This window comes from Odocoileus virginianus, chromosome 33 (assembly GCF_023699985.2).
Source record: "Odocoileus virginianus isolate 20LAN1187 ecotype Illinois chromosome 33, Ovbor_1.2, whole genome shotgun sequence".
NCBI lineage: Eukaryota > Metazoa > Chordata > Mammalia > Artiodactyla > Cervidae > Odocoileus > Odocoileus virginianus.
The window spans coordinates 3,443,194-3,464,878 of NC_069706.1; the positions used below are offsets into that span (position 1 = coordinate 3,443,194).

Genomic DNA, 21,685 nt, shown 5'->3' on the forward strand with positions numbered 1-21,685 from the left:
GACCACAGAACCCTGCACCCAATCCTGAGGGCTCCTGACAGGACAGGGCAGGGCCCGGGCTGGGTGCAGACTCTGGCCTCCCCAAGGGAACGAGCAGCGGCCAATCTGGGTACCCAGCAGTGCTGGAAAGACTGTGGCCTGAAGGGTCATCTCACCAACTCCTCACAACGACCCTCAGGATGGCACTATGGCCTCATCCCCAAGTGGAGGATGAGAATACGAGGACAGAGAGGTTAAGTCACTTGCCCAGAGCTGCACAGCTAAAAAGGGGCCAGGCTGAGGGTCGGGCAGTCAGCCCAGATTCAGAACCTACATCCTCAGCACAACAGCTCGCAGCCTTTCCCACATCAGAGCAGGCCACCAGTCACCGCCCTCCAGCCCAGTCCTGCAGAAACGGTCTCCAGATGCTGCCCAACCTTCTGCTCCCCAGACCAAAGGGCCACCCAAGAGCTGAGAGGCAGAAGGTGCCCCAGGTGCACCCCGAAGTCAGAGCAGCAGCCAAAACCCGTCACTGCAGACCCCCCACCCTCCACCAGCACCCAAAGGGGAGAGGAGTGCCTGGTGCCCCAAGGGTAGGTTCTGAGGAGCTAGAGTGAAGCGCCCCCAGGACCAGTTTCCGGGCAAGGCTGCTCCCTTGGGGAGAGGTGCCGGACAGCTGCAGCCACAGAGAGGCTATGATCCACCACAAAGCCCAGTCCAGCTGCCAGTAACAGGGGTCTAACCACCCTGCATGCAGCTCCAACTTGGAGCCACTTCCTTGTGAAGAATTACAAAGCCAACAGCACTGTGCCTAAAATACCTGGGTTCCGACTATGGCTCTGCCAGCAGCAATGCCAACATTGCTAAGTTCCTAATAATCCCTTTGAGCCTTGGTTTTCTTAGCTGAAAAATCAGTTATTTAAAAACCTACTTCTTGAGAATTCCCTGGTGGTCCAGTGGTTAGGACCTGGTGTTTTCACTGCCGTGGTCCCAGGTTCAATCCCTGGTCGGGGAACTAAGATTCTGCAAGCTGTATGGCACAGTCAGATAAAAAATAAAAACAGAAACCTACTTCAGAAAGGTATGAGAAAACAGAATTCGTCTACGGGCTACGTTAGATGGATCGCAAAAATATTATGCCGAATGAAACAGACCAGATTTGAAAGGATACATATAACATGAATCCATTTATGTGAAACATCCAGAGAAGGCCAGTCCATAGAGCAGAAATCAACCAACGTTTTCTGAAGGCTGGGACAGAAAACATTTCAGGCTTCGAGGGACATACGGTACCCGTCTCCTTAACTCTGCAGTTGTTGGGAAAAGCAGCCACAGACCGTAAGTCAATGAAGAGGCGTGGCCGTGTTCCAATAAAACTATTTACAAAGACAGGCAGCAGGCCAGTTCTGGCCACACAGTAGCTCACAGCCCCTGCTGCAGAGGCAGAAAGATCCATGAATGCTTGAGCCTTCAGCGCCCGAGGCAAACACATTAACTGCGAAGGGGCATGAGGGGTCTTTTCAGGATAACGGAAATGTTCTAAAACTGAATGGTAATGGTGGGATACCCGACCCTGTAAATTTAACAAAAGGCATCGAATTCTTCATATAAAACAAGCAATGTTTATAAGTATGTAAACGATACCTTGACAAAGTTGTTTTAAGTTTTAAGCAAGGATGGGGTAAGAAAACGAAGGCAGCGCTGAGCGCCCAGGAAAGCTCCATCATTCTTCACTACCGTCATCTTATTAACCACCACCCTCTGCATCAGGACCGAGACGCTGAGCTGCACACCCAGACTGGGGATGAAGGATCAGCGCCCTTCTCTCACCCTAGGCCGCCCAAAAGGCGGCCAGGAACACAGGCCAGAGGGTCTGGGCCCGTCGCCACCGCAGCTGGACGGGAAAAGAAGAGGCGCTGCTGCAGCCTGAGAAGACCAAACTGTTCCCTCAACGCGGGCAGGCTGCCAGGCGGACTGCTGGGCGCCCCCAGAAGCAGCTGCAGGGGTGGACAAAAGCTCTCTTTGTGAGGGCCCATCTCTGGCTCCGCAGCCCAACCAGCCCCCTCCTTGGAGGGCCCTCAGCAGCCTGCCTGGCTGGGAGGATGCCTGCTGTGAGAGGTGATCTGCTGGGCTCCAGACAAGCACACGGGACGAAGAATCACACGGGCTTGAGTCTTCCACAGTGACAGGGAGCCATCAGCAGCCTGGAGCCTGGCACGGGCCGGTGCATACCCTCCTCCTTCCAGTCTGACCACCTGGAGCACCAGCTTCCCTCCTCTCTGCCCAGGCTGGAGTTCTCAACCAGCAACAGTTTTCCCACAGTGGGGATGGCAGGAGGGGCCCAGCCAACCACGGGGGTGTAGGACCAGGTGAGTAGGAATCCCTGGCCCCAGGGCGGGAGGGGTGAGTTCCAGGCATCCTGGTTTCCGTCCCCACTCACCTGAATGGCAGCCCAGGTGAGTCACCTGTCTCTTGTCCTCTCCCTGGCTTTCCAGAGGCACGATGCCCAGCACACCTGTCAAACACACACAGGGGCTCTGACTTCAGGCCTAACGGGGGATCTACTGCCCAGGGCTCCCAGAGGACATGAGACCCAAGAGGTTGGCCTCAGACCTTCCTGAAGCCTCCACCAACGGTAACACCACATCCTTCCGGATGGAGTGGTTGGCCCGGGTTCAGTTCCTGCCCCGCACAAGAGTCTTCCGTGACATCGACTATGCAAAGACACAAATTGTCTCTTAACGGCACTGTTTGGCCTTAGTAGTCAGCTTGGGGCCACCAGCTGCCACCTTCCCAGTTCTACTTGAGAAAGAAGCCATCACCCAAGGGCAGCAAAACTGAGGGACAGGATACAGTGAGATACAGCTCTGCCTGAACCCCCTGGAGTTTAGTTATATAAACCAAACGGTAACTGTTTTATCTGTTTCTTGCTGAAGTCAATCTGAGGTCTGAGTCATCACTAGCAACCTTCAGAGCCCCAACTAACACAGGGAGCTTCTACCCCCCTACTGACCCCAGCTGCCCCGCATAAGGAGTGGGTTGCACATGGGGACTGCTGGAAACAAAAGCAACAGGCCCCCACCCCCGCCCCAGGCCAAGCTCTCGAAGACTACAGCCAACACGTTTATACAACATGTTCTATAAAATGCCCAAATTGAAGTCCATCTGCTTACTGCACATTGACCTCTTTGCAGGCGTCTAAGGCCCCTCATGGTGCTGACTTCTGAACCCCGAGAGGTCCCGCCAAGCCTCTGGCCTACAACGAGCCTGTCCTTCTGCCCTTGGTAGGGTGACAACATCTGACTCTCCACATCCATGTTCACCTCCCTACCTGGACGGTCAGAGTTGAATGCAATTAAGCTGCAGCTGGCTTTGATATGGTTCCCACATGAGGGGGCAGTGCCTGCTCGAATATCACTGATCCAGGCCTGAAAATAGAGAACCAAAAAAAAAAAAAAAAAAAAAGGGTTGTCTAGGGCTCTGCCTAAAGCAGGGAGTAGGGCATACTGGAGAGAGACTCTACTTTAAGGCTGCACCATTAGAGATGCAGGCCTTTGAATCAAACCCTGTCCCCACGCACAGTCCCTTAGAAAATACAAAAAATGTCCTTGAAATAACAACCTGTCATAAGGGAGTCAATTAATATTGAATTAAAGTATTAAATAAGTTCTCTAATAAGGGGCAGGAAAATGTCTGAAGGAAGCTCAGGCTGAACGAAGTCAAGGGGCTAACTGGGCTGGGTGTGTGTTGGTTGGGGGTGGGGACTGATGTTAAAAGGGAGAGAGAAGCAGAGAAAGGAGAAGTGAGCGTCTAAGACAGACAGACTCAACTTCCTCAACCAAGTATGCGTCTCCTCCGAGCCCCGGAGGGGGAAAATACAACAAGCTCAGAAAGGGGACAGTCAAGGCCTTTCCACAAAGTCCTATAGTCAGGTGAACGACGCACCCCCACGAATAGACAATGATGTTAACACCCCCAGCAGAAGAGCAGAGCAACTCTTTTTCTAAGACTGAGCTCGGCGAGGTCCCAATGTTTCCTGTATCAGCACCTCACAGCATCCCTGACAATTGTCGAGCACCCGCATGTCCCAGCCCACCCGCTGAGAACATCCCGGAAACCACCCCCAGCACGCTAGTTTCTATTTCAGTGTTCACCTGCTGGGGTAGAATGTTATCATCCAGTATTATTCTTCCCTCCGGACTCGTGTTTACTGTACAAATACAGTGACAGGAAATACAATAGTTTTGACAAAGAGAACACAACACCTGTCCTCCCATCTCCCTAACCTTAAACAGTGTTAAGCTCTCTCTGCTATCTCTACTTCCACACCTGTCTGCTCGCCTTGCTGGACTGAGGTCCACCAGGAACAAGTCCACTTGAGCCCCTCAAGTCCACTCTAGACCTCTCCAAGCAGTACTGACTACACTGAGTGACGGTCTTAAATGCAAACGTGAGAACCTCTCTGCCACCACCCCTCAACCCTTCGATGGCTACCCACTGCACTCAGAAGAAAATCCAGCTTCTTCCTGGGGCTCTCGGGCTCTGCAGGCCCACTCTGAACTAATCTGACATCATGCTTCCCTCTCACTGCCCTCTAACCACCCTGCCCCACTTTCCTTCCTCCACCAGGCTCCTTCAAACCCGACTCTTCCCGAATGCCCAGCTGCTTCTCACCCTTCCTGCCTTAGCTTAAATGTCACCTCCTCCCAGCTGACGTCCTGGACTACCCTACTGTGATTAATTCCACCTCTAGGTCTGTCTCCATCTTAATCCCAGCGCCACCGTGTGTGCTCCCCAGTGCACTTATTAAAACTTGCATTGCCCTTGCCTGCCTGCATGCTTGCTGTCTCTCTCCTGAGCCTGTAAACACCAGAGAGGGAGGAAATTGCTGTTGTGTTCACCACTGTGGTTCCAGCAGCTGGACATGCACGTGGGACATGCCCAGGAAACACTGTCCAGAGGATCAGAAGCAGGCTTCTGCTTCAGGCTGTCCTGATGGGAGATGGCCTCTGATGGAGTCACCAGAGGTCAGTTTCTCCTCTTCAAGACACTCCCAGGCCTTCCAAATAATGTTTCACTGCAGACCCGGGCTGGCATGACTCTGAAGCACACCCCTCATCAGGCCTGCTGCCTTTCCGGGGGGCCGAGGGGACTCCCCCGCCACCTGGTTCAGCTCTTTCTCTCGCCTCCACCTGCTTCGGCTTCCCACGCCCCACCCAGGCTTTGGCAGCATCACCCTGAGTAGGGGAAGAACTCAAGCCAGCCGCGAGAGGAAGCGCCGGCGGAAACCCAAGGGAGGGGCGCCTCTCTGGTCGAGGAGCTCCCCCTCTCCAGTGACACACCCGGACTCGCCAAGCCAGGACAGAGGGGCATCTCTCTCGCACCCCAGCCCCGGGCAGGGGCGATCGAAGAGACGGGGAGGAAGAGCTGTGGCTCCTAGGCCAACCGGAAGCCAGGAAGGCAGGCAGCCTCGTAGGCCTCAGGCCTCGGCCCCACCAGGCGGGCGGCGCCGCCTCGGGGGTCCCGTTGCGAGGCAGGACCTCGGTGCTCAACGAGAGCCCAGAGAGTGTCCCAGGAGCGCCAGGCTCTGACCGCCGCTCGGCCACAGGGCGGCCTGGACGCCTGACCCGGGCCTGAAGGTGGCGCCCCCGGGGCAGGCGGGCTCGGGAGGGTCCCCGCGCGGGGCCAGGGGCGGGGGAAGGGTGGCCGCCGGGCAAGGGGCGACGGAAGCCGGGTTTACCTCGCGGCGGGACGGCCGAGCCTCCGTGTGCCGGAACTTGGACACCTTGAAGCGGTTCATGGCGGCGGGGACAGCTGCGAGTACAGCTTCGCGGACCCGGGCGTCGGCTCTCAGGTGCACGGCTCGCAGCCGGGACTCCCGCCGCCTCCGGCCCCACCCGCGGCCTGCCGCCCGTGGCCACGCCCCCTACGCGCCTCAAGCCAATCGCAGCCATCTCCGGCCTGTCGGGCCACACCCCCATCTCCCTCTCCCTCAGCGCGCACGCCGCAGGCCCCACCTCCCGGCCAATCGCCGCTCGACCGCCCCTCGAGGCCACGCCCCAATGCCGGAGGATTGGAGTCGCGGGCCGCGAGGTCACGTGCGGCGAGCTGTCCGCCCCCGGCAGGGTTGGGCGTGCAAGACCCTGGACCACGGCTGCGATTTTTGTGGGCAGGGTTTGGCCCCGGGAGGCTTTCCAGGGTTCGGGGCACGCCCTTCTCCGGGAGGAGGGAAAGCAAAAATGAACTAGCTCCATTTCGGAGACAAGGGGGAACGCTCTCAGGCGCCGCTGGCACCGGGTCACAGGGATAATGAATGGCAGCGGAGGAGAGCCCGGATCTGAAGCAAATCCCTGCCGGTGGGACCTACTCTAAAGGCTTCGCTTCTCACCCACCCTGCTTAGGTCAGGTGGGCTCCGTAGGAGGGGGGAATGGAGCCTTCAGCGTCCCTTATAAGGGCAAGTCTTGGCCGCAGGCCTTGGGCGCTGTGGGCCAAGACTCCCGGTAGGCAATCAATCAATTACAGATAAGCTGAAACGGCAGTAGATAAGGGCTATGGAGAATCCCTTGAATGGCCAGTTTGCCCAACCAGCGCTTCTTGTTTAGTTACGGAACAAACCCGGGGCCATTCATTCCACAAGCCTTTCTCTTCGCTTTGAAAATTGACTCTGTGATTCCAGAATAGGCTTTCTGCTTGATACCAGACAGAACACCTGCTCAAGCGTGTCTAGAAAGGGGACTTTGATCTGAGGAAGACGAATGATCAGTCGCAGCGGCCAGCTCCTGTGAAAACTCGCTTCCCGCAGCCGGCTGCAGACAGCAGCTTCAACTGACGCTGACTGCCTAGGAGGTCATTCTGAAAGCTCGGCCTGGCGAGGAGCACGCATGGATCCCTAAAATGCAAGTTCTTTTTTTCAGTTCTCACAGGTAAACTGTGACCACTCAAAGGCCATTACTAAGTTATGAGGGAACTTTGATCTCCATAGATTGTCAGGTAAGTTGACTGAGCTGGGATTTTGAATTTTGAGCAGGCTGGCAGCCACTGAAGTGCAGCTTTCCCACGACATACTCTTCAGACACTGGAATTCCAGCAGCTTTGCAAAAGGCACCATTAGTGCAATCCTGAGTTGGTTAGTTGTGGTGTTCAATTATTGCAGACATCGCTTGTGCTTTTTATAAAAAACTGTGGCAAAAAAAAAATAAAATTTAACATTTTTACCTATACAGTTCAGGAGTGTTCAACTTTTTCATGCAACACTGGAACTATAGCCATTAGACAACAGCTCCCCATTTCCCCTTCCCCCCAACCCCTAGTAACCATCATTCTGCTTCCTGTTTCTATGAATTTGACTACTTTAGATACCAAATCTAAGTGAATAATACACCATTTATCCTTCTGTGACTGGCTTATATCATTTGGTGTAAGGTCCCCATATCTGTAGACCAAATTTAGCCCATGGAATGTCCATCTGATGCTTTCAAACTGTGGTGGTAGGGAAGACTCTTGAGAGCCCATTGGACAGCAAGGAGATCTAACCAGTCAGTCCTAAAGGAAATCAATCCTGAATATTCATTGGAAGGAATGATGCTGAAGCTGACACTCCAATACTTTGGCCACCTGATGCAAAGAACTGACTCATTGGAAAAGACCCTGATGGTGGGTAAGACTGAGGACGGGAGGAGAAGAGGGCAACAGAGGATGAGATGGTTGGATGGCATCACCGACTCAATGGACATGAGTTTGAGCAACTCCAGGAGATAGTGAAGGACAGGGAAACTTGGCATGCTGCAGTCCATGGGGTGGCAAAGAGTCAGACACAGCTGAGTGACTAAACAACCTCTGGGGGGTTAAAGTTCATTTGTTACCATTTGTTACCTCTGGGGGTTAAAGTTCTGACTCTAGCTGTGCTGGGTCATGTAACTCTTGCTACAAACTAGGGGCTGGTGGAAGAAAACTATAAGAATGTCAACTTTTCGATTGCCATAGTGACCAACTTGAGTGCCACGGCAGGGGAGAGGGACATCAGAGGGACCAGAGGGACAGAGAGGGACCAGAGGGACCATCCCATATGTAGCCAGGTCCATTCTGGCTGGAGAGAGTGATTCTAGTAGAGAGTTCAGAACTCGAAGACTGCTGCAGACTTGAGCAGATTAAATTTCTTCATGGATTGCAAAATTCAACTGACAGCCTGCATGATTCTTTCTAGCCCCCCAGGCGGGCTAGAATTACTAGCTTTGTAGAATTACAAAGAATTACTAGCTTTGTCTCTGCACTCCTAGAATCCCAACCTCTCTGTTTGCTTAAAAGGACACTGGAAGACACCTCTCCACCCTCAAAGGCAGTCTATCAAAATATGGATCAAATTTCAACAAAGGGAGGATGTCTGGTTAGCTAGGTGCATGACAAGAAGATGTTGATTTCACAGGTCCTATTTCCAAGAGTAATTAATAATGAACAAGAATTTGGCACTCCAGTTGTAGTGAAGTCCTCATTCTAGAAAAATCAGAAGTGCTTCGTGTAACCACAGGAAGAGACATCAGTGGAAAGAAAAGAGACAAGCAAAAAGAAATCAAACACACACACACACACACACAAGCATTAAAGAGCCTTAGGAGGCATCTTTACTTTATACTATGATGCTAAAGAAAAGAAGTTTCTGACACGGTGTTCCCTTAATCTTCAGCAAGGTCAGTGGTTTCCGTAAAGTAGAATTTTTGTAAGAAAGGGAGGGATGAGGCCAGAATCAGTGCCAACAGCAAATTATTTAGATCTAGTTATCTGCCTCTGAAATGACTATTTATTAAAATATACATTGAAAACATTTTTTTTATGCATAAGCCCTGCCATGTGCATTTCAGGAGCTGACATAGAAAGGCATGTGTAGTTATGTCAACAGAGGAAAAGAATTATTAAGCTACAAAATACATTTCAAAAGTGGAGGAAAACATGACTGCAGCCTGTGTTGTTATTTTGTTGTTTATGGAGGTGCACCCATGTAGTCTTGGGGTTCAGGAGTCTTACTACATCTAGTGATTTGTTCTGATTTTTTGCAAGTTATGTATATCTATTTTTGTCCACACCATGCAGCATGAGGGAATCTTAGTTCCATGACCAGGGATCGAAACCATGCCCCCTGCAAGGGAAGCCCAGAGTCTTAACCGCTGGACCACCAGGGAAGTCCCCGAATATTTTAATAGAAACACACACTTAACTTTTGTGGTGATAATTCACAACTAAAGGACATTTCCATAGAAAAGTCTGTCATTTTCTAAGGTGATGTTTTGCACTTTGGAGTCTGCTAATCTCTGGGGGATCCAGAGTTTTATTTTCAGCATCTGTGATTCCCCCCCCCTTTTTTTTCCATTTAAGAGTTCCTTTCAGAGACTTCCCTGGTGGTCCAATGGTTAAAAATCCACCTTGCAGGGCTTCCCTGGTGGCTTGGACCATAAAGAATCTGCCCACAATGCAGAGACCCAGGTTCAATCTCTTGGTTGAGAAGATCTCCTGGAGAAGGGAATGGCAACCCACTCCAGTATTCTTGCCTGGAGAGTTCCATTGACAGAGAAGTATGGCGGGCTACACAGCATAGGGAACCACGCCCCTATAATTAAAAGAAAATGATAAATAAAAATTCACCTTGCAAAAAAAAAAAAAATTCACCTTGCAATGCAGGGGGACATGGGATCAATCCCTGGTTGAGGAACAAAGATCCCACATACCACGGGACAACTAAGCCCAAAGGTCACAACTAGAGAGTCCATAAGCCACAACAAAACAAGCCACATGACATGAAGAAGATCCCTGGTGCTGCAGCTAAGACCCCACACAGACAAATTAAATATTTTTTTTGTAAAAAGTTCATTTCTCAGGTTTGTAAAACACTGCTGAAGTTTAAGCCTAGTTTGGGCAGAAGGGTATTCAGCTGGGAGCTGGAGTCACTTGTGGTTTAAAGGGCCTTTAAGGAGATCATTAACATGAAAGTCCCATTGGAAATACCTGGGTGAGCCAGGCAAGGACACAGTTCATCTCCTGCTGCAGGGGACTGCACCCATTGCAGAGGTCAGGCCTGGAAACATCTGGGCCTGACACTCCACAGTTCCTCGCAATTGCCCCACACTCTCTTGGGCTTCCCTGGTAGCTTAGATGGTTAAAGAATCTGCCCACAATGCAGGAGACCCAGGTTCAATTTCTGGGTCCGGAAGATACCCTGGAGAAGGGACTGGCACCCCATTCCAGTATGCTTGCCTGGAGAATCCTTATGGACAGAGGAACCTGGCGGGCTACAGTCCACAGGGTCACAAAGTCAGACACAACAGAACAACTAACACACACACACACACCCTTGGGGAGGAAAGAAAACACTACAACTAGAGAAATGGTGAGCTGGCTGTGTTGCCCTTGAAGGCTTAGGCCCGTCTGCCCTCCCTGGAAGGGATCCTCACTCACAGTGGAGAAGGACCATCACCCCATCACAGAGCCAAGGACTTGGGAGGTCCCTTGCACCTCAGGTGGCCGGTGTCCACTGGAAATCATGGGGTAGACCCTCTGGTCTCCCTTGGCCTTCAATCCGGCATGTCCCGGTGGACCATACTTCAATTCCCTGCTAGCGCTCACAGACCTCCTCACCTCAGGGGAGCCGAGAGGGCCCAGTGGAATAGTAAAATGAGAAGTGAAGACAGGGAGAGGCTTGTGCAACTTGTCTGCCTCTTGCAAAACGTTTGTTTCTCCTTAAAGCTCAAGTTTTTAGCTTTAGACTGGAGAAGGGGGCAGCGGGAGTTGGGGGAAGGTGGTGGAGGAAGCAGACCCAGGACATATTCTGCCTGACAGTGTGGGTAGATGTATCCTGTGTGTTCATCCCAGTTTTTTAATCACAAGCCTGGGGAGGATCTGTTTGCGTTTCATCACAGCTGAAAGACCTGGATGGCAGTGAAATAGTCTGTAGGTGAGGGTGGTAGTAAATATTACCCCTGCTTCCTTTCGTTGTGAAAATCAAATGAAACTCTGCATGAGGAAGTGCTCTGTAAGCCATCCAGAGCTGTATAACTGGGAACTATTGATCATAATCTATGAAGGCACATGGTTTAAAGGAAAGAGTTCTGGTTTGGCTGTTAGAAGATCTTGGTTCACTGACTCACAAGCTGTGTGACGTTGGACAAGTTTTTCCACTTTTCAGGGCTTAGTTTGGTGGTGTTTTGTGGGAGGCTGGGGAGAGGGTCCATTCATAAAAATGCGGCTAGCCTCTGCCCTACTTAACCTAGAGGGCTGTGACTGTATCAAGAGAGAAAACATGAGAAGTTCTTTGTGAACCGAAAAGAGACTGCCTGAAATTGGTCCCATAGATGTCTCAAGGTTGTTACATCCAAATAAAAATAATTCATTATCAGATTTCCCTGGTGGCACAGTGGATGGGAACCTGCCTGTAAATGCAGGAGACATGGGTTCGATCCCTGGTCCGGGATGATTCCACCTGCTGCGGAGCAACTAAGCCAGTGCGCCACAACTACTGAAGCCTGTATGCTCCAGGGCCCGAGAGCCACAGCTAACAAGCCCTTGTGCTTCAACTACTGAAGCCTGCGCACCCTAGAGCCAGCAAGCTGAAACCACTGAGCTCACACACCTAATGCCTGTGCTCCGCAACAAGAAAACCCAACCACTGCAGTGAAGACCCAGCGCAGCCAAAAGAAAAAAAAAAAAACAAACTTCATTATCTTTTCCCCCCAAACCGCTCCTTTCCCAGGATTTTTAGTTTGGAATGACCACTGCTTAAAGAACATAAAAAAAGCATATTCATTGTCTCCAAACAACCATCAGCTGAGGCTGATTCAGGAAGTACAAACCAAGGACCACATCTGTGGAGATTTCCCACGCTTTGTACCATACTCACATTTAGTAATTGTATCATCTCCTGTTTTTCTACGGTGATTAGCAGTGAGAGAAACCAGGAGCAGGCCTAGGCTACTCCTCTCTCCAGGGAGTCTTTTTTTTTGGCTGTGTCTCTAGTTGAGGCATGCGGGTATAGTTGCCCCTAGTTGACACATGCAGGTATAATTGCCCTGTGGCATCTGGGATCTTAGTTCCTGACCAGGGATTGAACCCATGTCCCCTGCATTGGAAGGTGAATTCTTAACCACTGGATCACAGGGAAGTCCCCTCACCAGGGAATCTTGCCAGAGGCTTTCTGTGTTCTGTTCAGGGCCTTTCCTTCCTCCTTTAGTATCCACCCTCATCTACTCCACTACCCTGGGGCTCTCTGCTTCATAAGAGGAGATATAGGCTCCCTGACAAATGGCCTTCCTATTACCTGCTAAAATAAGAATACATACCCACTTTCTGTATGGAGGATCTTTGCTGTTAATCACTATGGGGAAACAGATAGAAGAGGGAGACTAAAATATCAAAAAATGAGCGTTACAAGGCTGACAAAGTTTTCATACTAGTGAGCCCTCATTCCTAACTCACTCTGAGGTGGTAAATGAAAATCTCTTTGGCTTTTGTTCTCAACTTTCATTCCTGAAAGCTGTACTTCTCTCAACCAGCACCCTCCCACCTCCCCATAGGCTTTGGGATCCTGTGGGCAAGTACCTGTCAGCGTTCTCTCCGGTGTTCCAGTGGTTAGCACAAAGCCTGAGCACACACTGATCACTTACCACGTGCTGAGTACAGTATGAAGGCTTTACGTGGATGATCTCACTCTCTCCTCAGATGATCCCTTGAAGTATTACTACACCCTGGTACTACTATTCCCCATTTGAGAGAACGGAAACAGGCACACAGAGGTAAAGGAAGTCGTCGAAGGACACGCAGCTGTTAACTTTATCTGGCAGAGCTGGGATACAGCCCCAGGCAGTCTGACTCCAGAGCCCATACTCTTAAAGCACTATGCTGTGCTGTGCTGAGTTGCTCAGTCATGTCCGACTCTGCAAACCCAAGGACTGTAGCCTGCCAGGCTTCTCTGGCCATGAGAATTCTACAGGCAAGAATACTAGAATAGGTTGCCACACCCTTCTCGGGGGGATCTTCCCAACAAAGGGATTGAACCCAGGTCTCCCGAATTGCAGACGGATTCTTTACTGTCTGGGCCACCAGGGAAGCCCCAAAGCACCATGCTGGAGACATTTAAATATTTGTTGAATATATCAAACAAACTTATACCCACTTCCCCTCCCATGTCAATCTTTTCCTGTTTCTCTATAACATTCCTTGCTCACCTCAGTTCTCTGAATTCCCTGGCCCAAACTCTCGAGTATTCCTTACAGTTTACAGCAGCTTCTTAACTGTTCTTCACTGGACCAGTGGTTTTTAACCTTCTTTCAATCTTAGAGCCTGTGGAGGATTTGACTGATGAAAGCTATGTATATTTCCCCAGATTAATAACCACATACACAAAAATGTCATGTGTAATGGGGGAGAAGCAAGGAGCACACATCACCTTAAATCCATCCAGGAGCCCTCAGGTTCCCTTTCTATTGTTAGGGGTGGTGGTGGTGGGAGTGTGAAAGTGGAAACCCCTCTGCAGGACTAACCAGACCAGGTTCTTCTTTCTAGACTCATCTCCAGTCATATATCCCATGTTTAGCTAGCGCGTACAGGGCAAGTACTTTCGCATCTGCTTTTGAAGTTCTTGCTACTTAGAAAACTCTTCCCCTCCCCTCCAACCTGGCGCAGTTTTCACCAACGTCCAACTCAAACGTTGCCTCTTACATGCCTTCCCTGACACCGAAATACCCCCAACCTGTCGGGGAAACTCCCTCGCCTGTGGGCCTGTAACACTCTTTATACCTTCAATAGCACTGACCACGTTATCTCAGTGGCTAAGATGCCTCTCGCCTCACTGTGTGCTCCTCCAAAGCACGGATGGCGTGTCAATCATCACTGTATCCTCGACGTTCTAGAACGCGCGTGACACCCACAATGTTTATTAAACTCGTTTTTGGCTAGCTCGGCTCACAGTCAGCGACCGGCAAGTTCACTACAGGTTTGGAGAAGACAAATACGCTTAGGAAAGAGCCGAGCGATCCAAGTCCTTTACGTGGTGAATCAGCCAGAGAAGAGTAAGCATGAAGCCCGGCTCTGGGAATAGGTTAACGAAGGGAACCGCTTGCGCACACCAGTCAGTAAGCCTCAGCAAGAAGACCTGAGGCTCAGGGTCACGAGAAAGGGAGCCGCAAGGCATGCTGGGATCTACGGGATACACGGCCGCATGGCACGCCGGGATTTGTAGTCCGCCGCCGCCCAGGCCCCTCAGACCCGTTATATTTGGCTACATTCAATCACGTCTTTACATAGATAAGGTGCAGTATTGATCGTTCAGCACAGAATGGAGGGTCTTCTCAAGCCAAGTTACCAATTAGCACTTTTTAGAGTAAATACCTTTTCGGCGTCGGCGACCGAGAAAGCGCACTCGGTGCGGATGCGCACGCGCAACGCTCATAGTTCTCCCCACCTCCCCTCTCGAGTGACAGTAGCAAGCCCCGCCCCCGGAAGCGCCGGCCCTGCGCGCGTGCGTCGTCCTCGTGAGGCTGCCTTGAGCCGGGTGGCGCAGGCGCAGTGTCCCCGGGCCAAGATGGCGGCGCGGTGCTCTACACGCTGGTTGCTGGTGGCTGTGGGGACCCCGCGGCTGCCGGCTGCAGCGGGGAGAGGGGCCAGGCCACCCATTCGGGGCGTGGTAGGGGCGTCGCTGGGCCGCAATTTGAGCGCCACCGCCTTCCCGCCTTCCCTGGGAGGTCGCGGTCCCGGGGCGCTGCTGACATTGAGACCCGGTGTCAGCTTCACAGGTGAGGGCAGGCTCTAGCGCCCAAGGCCTGGAAAGGAGTGACTCACTTGGCTCTAGCTACGGGGGTAGCGGGGTGGAGTGTGTCTTCTGACCTAAGTGCGGAACCGCTCGGGGGAGGTGGGCCGGCAGGAGGCAGAGAGGCCCAAATGGCTGCTCAGAAGCGGTGAAGGAGGAAGAGCTGCGTGGAGTCTCGAGCGGAGGGGACGAAACGCCCCGAGGCCGTGAACCTTCCCTCTGGCAGTATTTCTGGAGACTTCTTTCCCGCCATCTACTGCTCCCCTGCCCAATTCCTTTCTCATCCCGCTTCTTCCTGGCCTGTAGCGGCGGGGCAGAGGGAACTGCCATTCGGTGAGCACCTGCTCTTGGGCTCGGTGGGCACTGTGTACCCATCTCACTTGATGGTAACAGCCCTACAAGGTGGGGATGATCATCCCCATTTTAAAGAGTGGGAAACTGAGGTTCTAGCAGAGTTGACCCGCCCAAGGTCATAAAGTTAGATAAGGAGAGCTGTCCCGAACCTAGAGTTGTTCTTGCAGCTTAGTCTCTTTCTGCCACATGGTGTAAATCGAAGGGCACACTGTTTTTTAGAGGTCTTCATGTTGGTTATTGGGCTTCCCTGGAGACTCAGGGCGGTAGAGAATCTGGCCTGCCAGTGCAGGAGACGCAGGCTCTATCCCTGGGTCGGGAAGATCCCCTGTAGAAGGAAATGGCACCCCAATCCGTTATTCCTACCTGGGAAATTCCATGGACAGAGCCTGGCGGGCTACAGTTCTTGGGGTCGCGAATAGTTGGACACGTTAGGAAATGAGCATGTGTGTTGCTTATTGCAATAAAAATGCAAACTAATATTTACTAAGCACTTCCTATGTATGAGGTCTGGATTATTTCTGTGAGGTAGACACTTAACTATTATTTGGCCAAGCTGGTGGTCTTGTGGGATGTTAGTTCCCCAACCAGGGATGGAGCTGGGCCCCTGCAGTGAAAGTGAGAACTCCTAACCACTGGACTGCCAGGGAATTCCCACTATTATTCTGTTTTATAGGTTAAGAAACTGAGTCTTAGATGTTAACCTGTATAATGTCACAAAACTGAAAAGTGCTGCTTATTCCGTAATTGATGGGGGTGATGTTGGATTAACATATATTAAGCTTTTTAAGTGCTTAGCCATAGTGGTTTCTTACGCTGTGTGTTTGGGCAGTTTATCCCTTACAGTGAGATAAAGAAGGAGGAGCCATTGAACCACTAATTATGGTGCCTGAATTGTGCTAGGTGTTTGTGTCCCCTAGAATTTGTGCAAATGCTATTTTTATCTATAAACTTACAGAGATGATTAACTAGAGGGTCCTCACAAGGTAATTTACTTAAAGATAATGTCCTAGTAATATCGAGTTTTGTAATGCTTAACATAAAAGCCAGTCATTATGTATCAGTAATTGTGATTGCCTTGTACAGTGAACACTGGTTCCAGTAGAGTGTGTGTGTGTGTGTGTGAGAGAGAGAGAAAGAGACCTGGGTGGATTATTTAAATTCTTTTGTGCTTCCCTTTCCTAAATTGGAAATATTTTAATTTACAGGTATTTATTGAGGACTTGTCATATGCCAGATTCTGTGCTAGGTACTGGGGATACAGCAGAGAACAAAGAGACGGGATGTGATTTTGGTCAGGTGATCCCATTTGTTTATTCTGTTCCTGCCACCTATATTTCCTCACAGTAGTCTGCCCTGGTTTCCTTGGGATTTGGAAACGATGTCATGCTGTATTTCTCAATATGAGCAAAAGTGGTCATTTTGAGGTTTTACCAGTGTTTTCTAATGTCAAGGTTGTTGTGAATAGCATTTGCCTGCATCTTTATGTTCAAATATTGGGGCTTCCCTGGTGGCTCAGAGGTTAAAGCGTCTGCCTGCGATGCGGGATACCTGGGTTCGATCCCTGGGTCAGGAAGATCCACTAGAGAAGGACATGGCAACCACTGCAGTATTCTTGCCTGGAGAATCCCGTGGACGGAGGAGCCTGGTGGGCTACAGTCCATGGGGTCGCAAAGAGTTGGACATGACTGAGTGCCTTCGCTTTCACTTTATGCTCAAATATAATTCCTTAGATATCTATGAAGGTAAATTTGTTCATATCACACATGTACATATTTGGGGAACATTTTTTGGTGATTGTATATGTGTGAAAGGAGACAGACAAGCACTAAATACTGAGCCTGGCGTGGGGTGATTACTGAGGAACTACACAGTCAGCTGTCCTTTTCCCCAAGTGAGCCCAGTGCCCCCAGTGGGCATGTTTTGTATCAGGTCTTTAACATATGTGAGAGCGTCCTTCACTGTCCCCTACCACATCTTAGGGCATCAACTCAGCTCCCAAACGTTGGTCTGTGATCTCATTGCCAATCCAGTAGTACAATTAAAAATGTAAAAACAACACTTTAAATCTGACTTTTTCTCCCAGAGTGGAAGAAATTGCACTCATCTCACACACTAGCAAAGTAATTCTCAAAATTCTCCAAGCCAGGCTCCCAACAGTACGTGAATCACGAACTTCCAGATAGATGTTCAAGCTGGATTTAGAAAAGGCAAAGGAAATTGCCAATGTCCGTTGGATCATTGAAAAAGCGAGAGAGTTCCAGAGAAACACATACTTATGCTTTATTGACCGTGCCAGAACCTTTGACTGTGTGGATCACAACAAACTGGAAAATTCTTAAAGAGATGGGAATACCAGACCACCTGACCTGCCTTCTAAGAAATATGTATGCAGGTTGGGAAGCAACAATTAGAACTGGACGTGGAACAACAGACTGGTTCCAAATCAGGAAAGGAGTACTTCCAGGCTGTATATTGTCACCCTGCTTATTTAACTTATATGCAGAATACATCATGAGAAATGCTGGACAGGATGAAGCACAAGCTGGAATCAAGATTACTGGGAGAAATATCCTCAGATATGCAGATGACCTTGTGGCGGAAAGCGAAGATCTAAAGAGCCTGTTGATGAAAGTGAAAGAGGAGAGTGAAAAAGTTGGCTTCAAACTCAACATTCAGAAAACTAAGATCATGGCATCTGGTCCCATCAGTTCATGGGAAATAGATGGGGAAACAGTGGCTGACTTTATCTTTTTGGCTCCAAAATCATTGTCAGTGGTGACTGCAGCCATGAAATGAAAAGATGCTTGCTCCTTGGAAGAAAAGTTATGACCAACCTAGACAGCATATTAAAAAGCACAGACATTACTTTGCCAGCAAAGGTCCGTCTAGTCAAAGCTATGGTTTTTCCAGTAGTCATGTATGGATGTGAGAGTTGGGCTATAAATATAAAGAAAGCTGAGTGTCAAAGAATTGATGCTTTTGAACTCTGGTGTTGGAGAAGACTCTTGAGAGTCCCTTGGACAGCAAGGAGATCCAGCCAGTCCATCCTAAAGGAAATCAGTCCTGAATATTCATTGGAAGGACTGATGCTGAAGCTGAAACTCCAATACTTTGGCCACCTGATGCAAAGAACTGATGTTGGAAAAGACCCTGATGCTGGGAAAGATTGAAGGTGGGAGGGGAAGGGGGCAACAGAGGATAAGATAGTTGGATGGCATCAACAACTCAATGGACATGAGTTTGAGGAAATTCCAGGAGTTGGTGATGGACAGGAAGGCCTGGCGTGCTGCAGCCCATGGGGTTGCGAAGAGTCAGACACAACTGAGAGACTGAACTGCACTGACCATTTCCTACTTATTCTCATGTCTGATTATCCTTAATCTTGGCACCCTTCCTGGATGTGGTCAATACCCTTGGCTGTCTTTTGTGCCTACACAGATTTTAGTAGTTTACCAGTCCTGGTTATGGTTTGAGAGTTCTTTCTCATGCAAAGAAGCTACTTGCAGTAGCTCCCTGTTACCCTCAGGATAAAATCCAAACTCTAGCATCACTGACTCAATGGGTGTGAGTTTGAGCACACTTGGGGAGATAGTGAAGGATAGGGAAGACTGGTGTGCTGCAGTCCATGGGGCCACAAAAAGTCGGACACGCTTTAGCCAGTGAACAGCAACAGCTAACATACTCAGAGGCCCTTCTGTTTATTCCCAGCACCTATCATTGTCATCATCATCTCTAACCACCCCTCTACCCTACCCACCCCGCCACACACACTTACTTTAGTCTCTAGTTACATCATAGCTCCTGCAGTTGCACAAGGACTTTCTCCCTCCAAACCAAAGGTGATCATAGGATGTAACTGCCAAAGGGAGCCCTTTTGAAAGCGAATGAGGATGCTATTGCAAACAACGCTGGGACTGCAGGCGTAAATCTGGACAGATTCCAACCCTCCTTAGCCAAGTTAATTTCTGCAGTTTAACAGCAGCTGCCTTAGAAGACCTTCACTGAAACTTTTGAGACTGGGTTATGCTGGTTTTCAGCTGCGGGTGATTCTGCCCTCCAGGGGCCATCTGGCAATGTCTGGAATTTTAGTTACCTGTTTGAGAGTGGGAGGGGCTTCTGGTAACTAGGTAGCCAGGGATCCTGCTAACACATCCTCCAATAAGCACATAGGCATGTTAGGATACAAATAAATACACAGGGCTGCAATAAGAAAGTACCAGAGAATAAGTGGCTTAAAAAGATAGGTTACTTTTTCACAGTTCTGGAGGTTGTAATCTGAGACTTTTGTCAGGGTCCTCTTTAAAGATCCCCATTTCCAAATACTGTCAGGTTCTGAGGCACTGAGGGTTAGGACTTCAGCATATTAATTTGGGCGGGGGACACAATTCAGCCCTTAACAGCCCCCCTCCCCCAAACCCAGCAGGGAATTTGATCCTCCTATCTTCAACAGTGTGGGGGCTGAGAGGCCCTGGTTAGGTGATACTGTTGTGTGTTCTCACTCTGCGTCCCTGTGCACTAACATGCCTTCTCACACTGCTTCCCACACGCCCCTGCTGTGTTGGAAGCTCCTTGACGGCACTGGCTTTGAGTCTTACTGTCTGTGTCCTCATTGCCTAGTCCAGTGTTGAGATCATGAATGAACGCAAGCTTCCGGAGGGCAGGACCTTTGGCATGATTTGCTGCTGTGTCTGCTGCAAGGAGCCCAGTGCCTGGCTGGCATGTTTGCTGAATGAATGAGTGGTGAATCCAGTAGCTTCTCTCTGGTAGGGGAACCTTTGACTTAGAAACCTGGAGCTGCCTCCTGGTCCTCATTCTCTTTCTTGGCCCTCCCCTCCCCTCCGCCTTAATTTGGCCTGTTCTGCTCCCCTCCCAGCCCCGCCTTCCCCATCTTCAGTTGTCACAGGATGGGTTGGCAGATGTTCAGGGTTGCACGGTGGCGGGAGAGAACCTGGGGAGCTGTTAAGTGTTAAGTGAGACGAGGTCTCTGCTAGCACCTGGGATGTGGCAGGTGCTCAGCTGGCTGTATAACAGGAGAGTGAAGTTACTTTTCAGTCATCCGTAGGTGCAGCCCCCTTCTCTGGAGAGGTAATGAGGCTGCAGCCTCCGTGTAGTCCAGCAGAACTAGTCACACCCTGCACTCTGATTTTTGTATTTTCCGTGTACACTGTGTTTAGCCATTTTTGGTTTTGTTTCTGGCTGCGCCGGGTCTCCACTGCTGCACGCAGGCTTCTCCTTGCAGTAGCTTCTCGTTGTGGAGCACAGACCCTAGAGCACATGGGCTCAGTAGCTGTGGCTCACAGGCTTAGTTGCCCCAAGGCCTGTGGGATCTTCCCTGACCAGGTATCAAACCCGTGTCCTCTGCGTTGTCAGGTGGATTCTTACCCACTGGACCACCAGGGAAGTCCCTTTAGCTGTTTCTGAGGTGCAGTGAGTTTGTTCTCCAGGAGGCTTGGAGGAGAACAGCCTCCAAAAGCTGTGACCTACCTCTGCTTCTTCATAGGTGTGGCCTGACTGGTTGCTTACTCACAATTTCCATTTGTTGAGTAGGTTCCCAGAGTGATTTTCTTTCCTTTTTTCTTTTTCAGGAGTAAAACGGTACCCTTTTGTTTGTACTGCCTCTTTCCACACGAGCACCCATTTGGCTAAAGAAGATTATTACCAGATATTAGGAGTGCCCCGGAGCGCCAGCCAGAAGGAGATCAAGAAAGCCTATTACCAGGTCTGTGTGGAAGCCAGATTTTAGAGCAGAGACTAGAAAGGATGGTGTGGATCTAGGGTGACCTTGAGCTGTGCAGTGTGTGTGCCCATATGTATGGGTTGTGTGCAGCCGGCAGCGTGGGCTGAAAAAGCTGGCTTTGCTGGACCATGTTCCTCAGTGCCTGAGGCCATGCTGGTTAATGCTTCAGGAAAAGGAGAGTCAGAACCAGAGATTTTTAAAAATCTTTTCCCATGGCTGTTTTTGTATTTAAATCTATTCTGTGTCTTCCGAATTCGTAGATGTGCTGGTCTAAGTTTTAGGTACTCATTCTTTGCATTCAGATAAAAGTTAATGAATTTAGAATTTTTTTTTAAACTCAAAAAGTGTGAAACTCCCATCGTCATATCCCAGGATGTGTTGGGCTGATTGATGAAATGGCCTGTGAGTTATCTCGACTGTCGTTTCCAGACTTTTGCTCTGATCAACACAATAAAAATTGTTAAAAAACTAAAGAGCAAGGGTGCCAATGTAGGAGTGCTAGCTTTTGTATTTTGCCTAATACAGATGTTAAAAATCATTAGGTACAATCTGTTAATATCTTTTGATGGAAGAAAGAGCACCTTAATACTGTAAAACATAGGGAAGCCATAATGTCAGAATAAGCAAGATTAGTTTAATAAGGTTAATAAATACAATTTAAATTTTAAAAGTTATTTGGAGTTCCCTGGTGTTCTGGCAGTTGGAATTCCAAGCTTTCACTGCCGTGGCCTGGGTTCAATCCCTGCTCGGAGATCTGAGATCCCACAAGCTGTGCGCAGTGTGGCCAGAAAAGAAGAAAAGTTTAAAAAATTTTGTGTAAAATTTTCTT

At 49.8% G+C, this 21,685-nt stretch overlaps 2 protein-coding genes, 1 long non-coding RNA gene and 1 other non-coding gene across 13 annotated transcripts in view; 2 read left to right on the forward strand and 2 right to left on the reverse strand.

Annotated features, from left to right (window-relative positions):
* CORO7 (coronin 7) overlaps window positions 1-5,903 on the reverse strand; it is a 65,572-nt gene extending 59,669 nt beyond the window's left edge. For 5 of the 9 annotated variants that reach the window (XR_011485370.1, XR_011485369.1, XM_070460689.1 and 2 more), the window contains exons 1-3: window positions 4,134-4,271; window positions 3,311-3,407; window positions 2,420-2,494 (exon numbers count right to left, since the gene is read on the reverse strand). Coding sequence is in view for 4 of the 9 variants with exons in the window: in XM_070460689.1 (XP_070316790.1) it covers window positions 2,420-2,494; window positions 3,311-3,407; window positions 4,134-4,256 (295 nt within the window). In the remaining 5 variants the exon portion in view is untranslated. Of the gene's footprint in view, window positions 1-910; window positions 2,362-2,419; window positions 2,495-3,310; window positions 3,408-4,133; window positions 4,272-5,719 lie in introns of those variants that run through there. The other 4 variants (XM_070460690.1, XM_070460692.1, XM_070460691.1 and 1 more) reach the window with 4 other exon arrangements.
* Window positions 922-994, forward strand: TRNAE-UUC (transfer RNA glutamic acid (anticodon UUC)). Its single transcript has one exon. It is a non-coding gene; the product is annotated as a tRNA-Glu (tRNA).
* A 620-nt stretch (window positions 5,904-6,523) lies between the features above and the next one.
* LOC110151897 (uncharacterized) lies at window positions 6,524-14,129 on the reverse strand. Its single transcript, XR_002318200.2, has 3 exons — window positions 13,757-14,129; window positions 13,186-13,300; window positions 6,524-7,159 (listed from the first exon to the last, which is right to left on the reverse strand). It is a non-coding gene; the product is annotated as an uncharacterized lncRNA (long non-coding RNA).
* Window positions 14,130-14,502: 373 nt separating this feature from the next.
* DNAJA3 (DnaJ heat shock protein family (Hsp40) member A3) overlaps window positions 14,503-21,685 on the forward strand; it is a 30,635-nt gene continuing 23,452 nt past the window's right edge. For both annotated transcript variants that reach the window (XM_020915368.2, XM_020915369.2), the window contains exons 1-2: window positions 14,503-14,751; window positions 20,705-20,838. In XM_020915368.2, coding sequence (XP_020771027.1) covers window positions 14,541-14,751; window positions 20,705-20,838 — 345 coding nt within the window. In that variant the 5' untranslated portion in view covers window positions 14,503-14,540. The remainder of the gene's footprint in view (window positions 14,752-20,704; window positions 20,839-21,685) is intronic.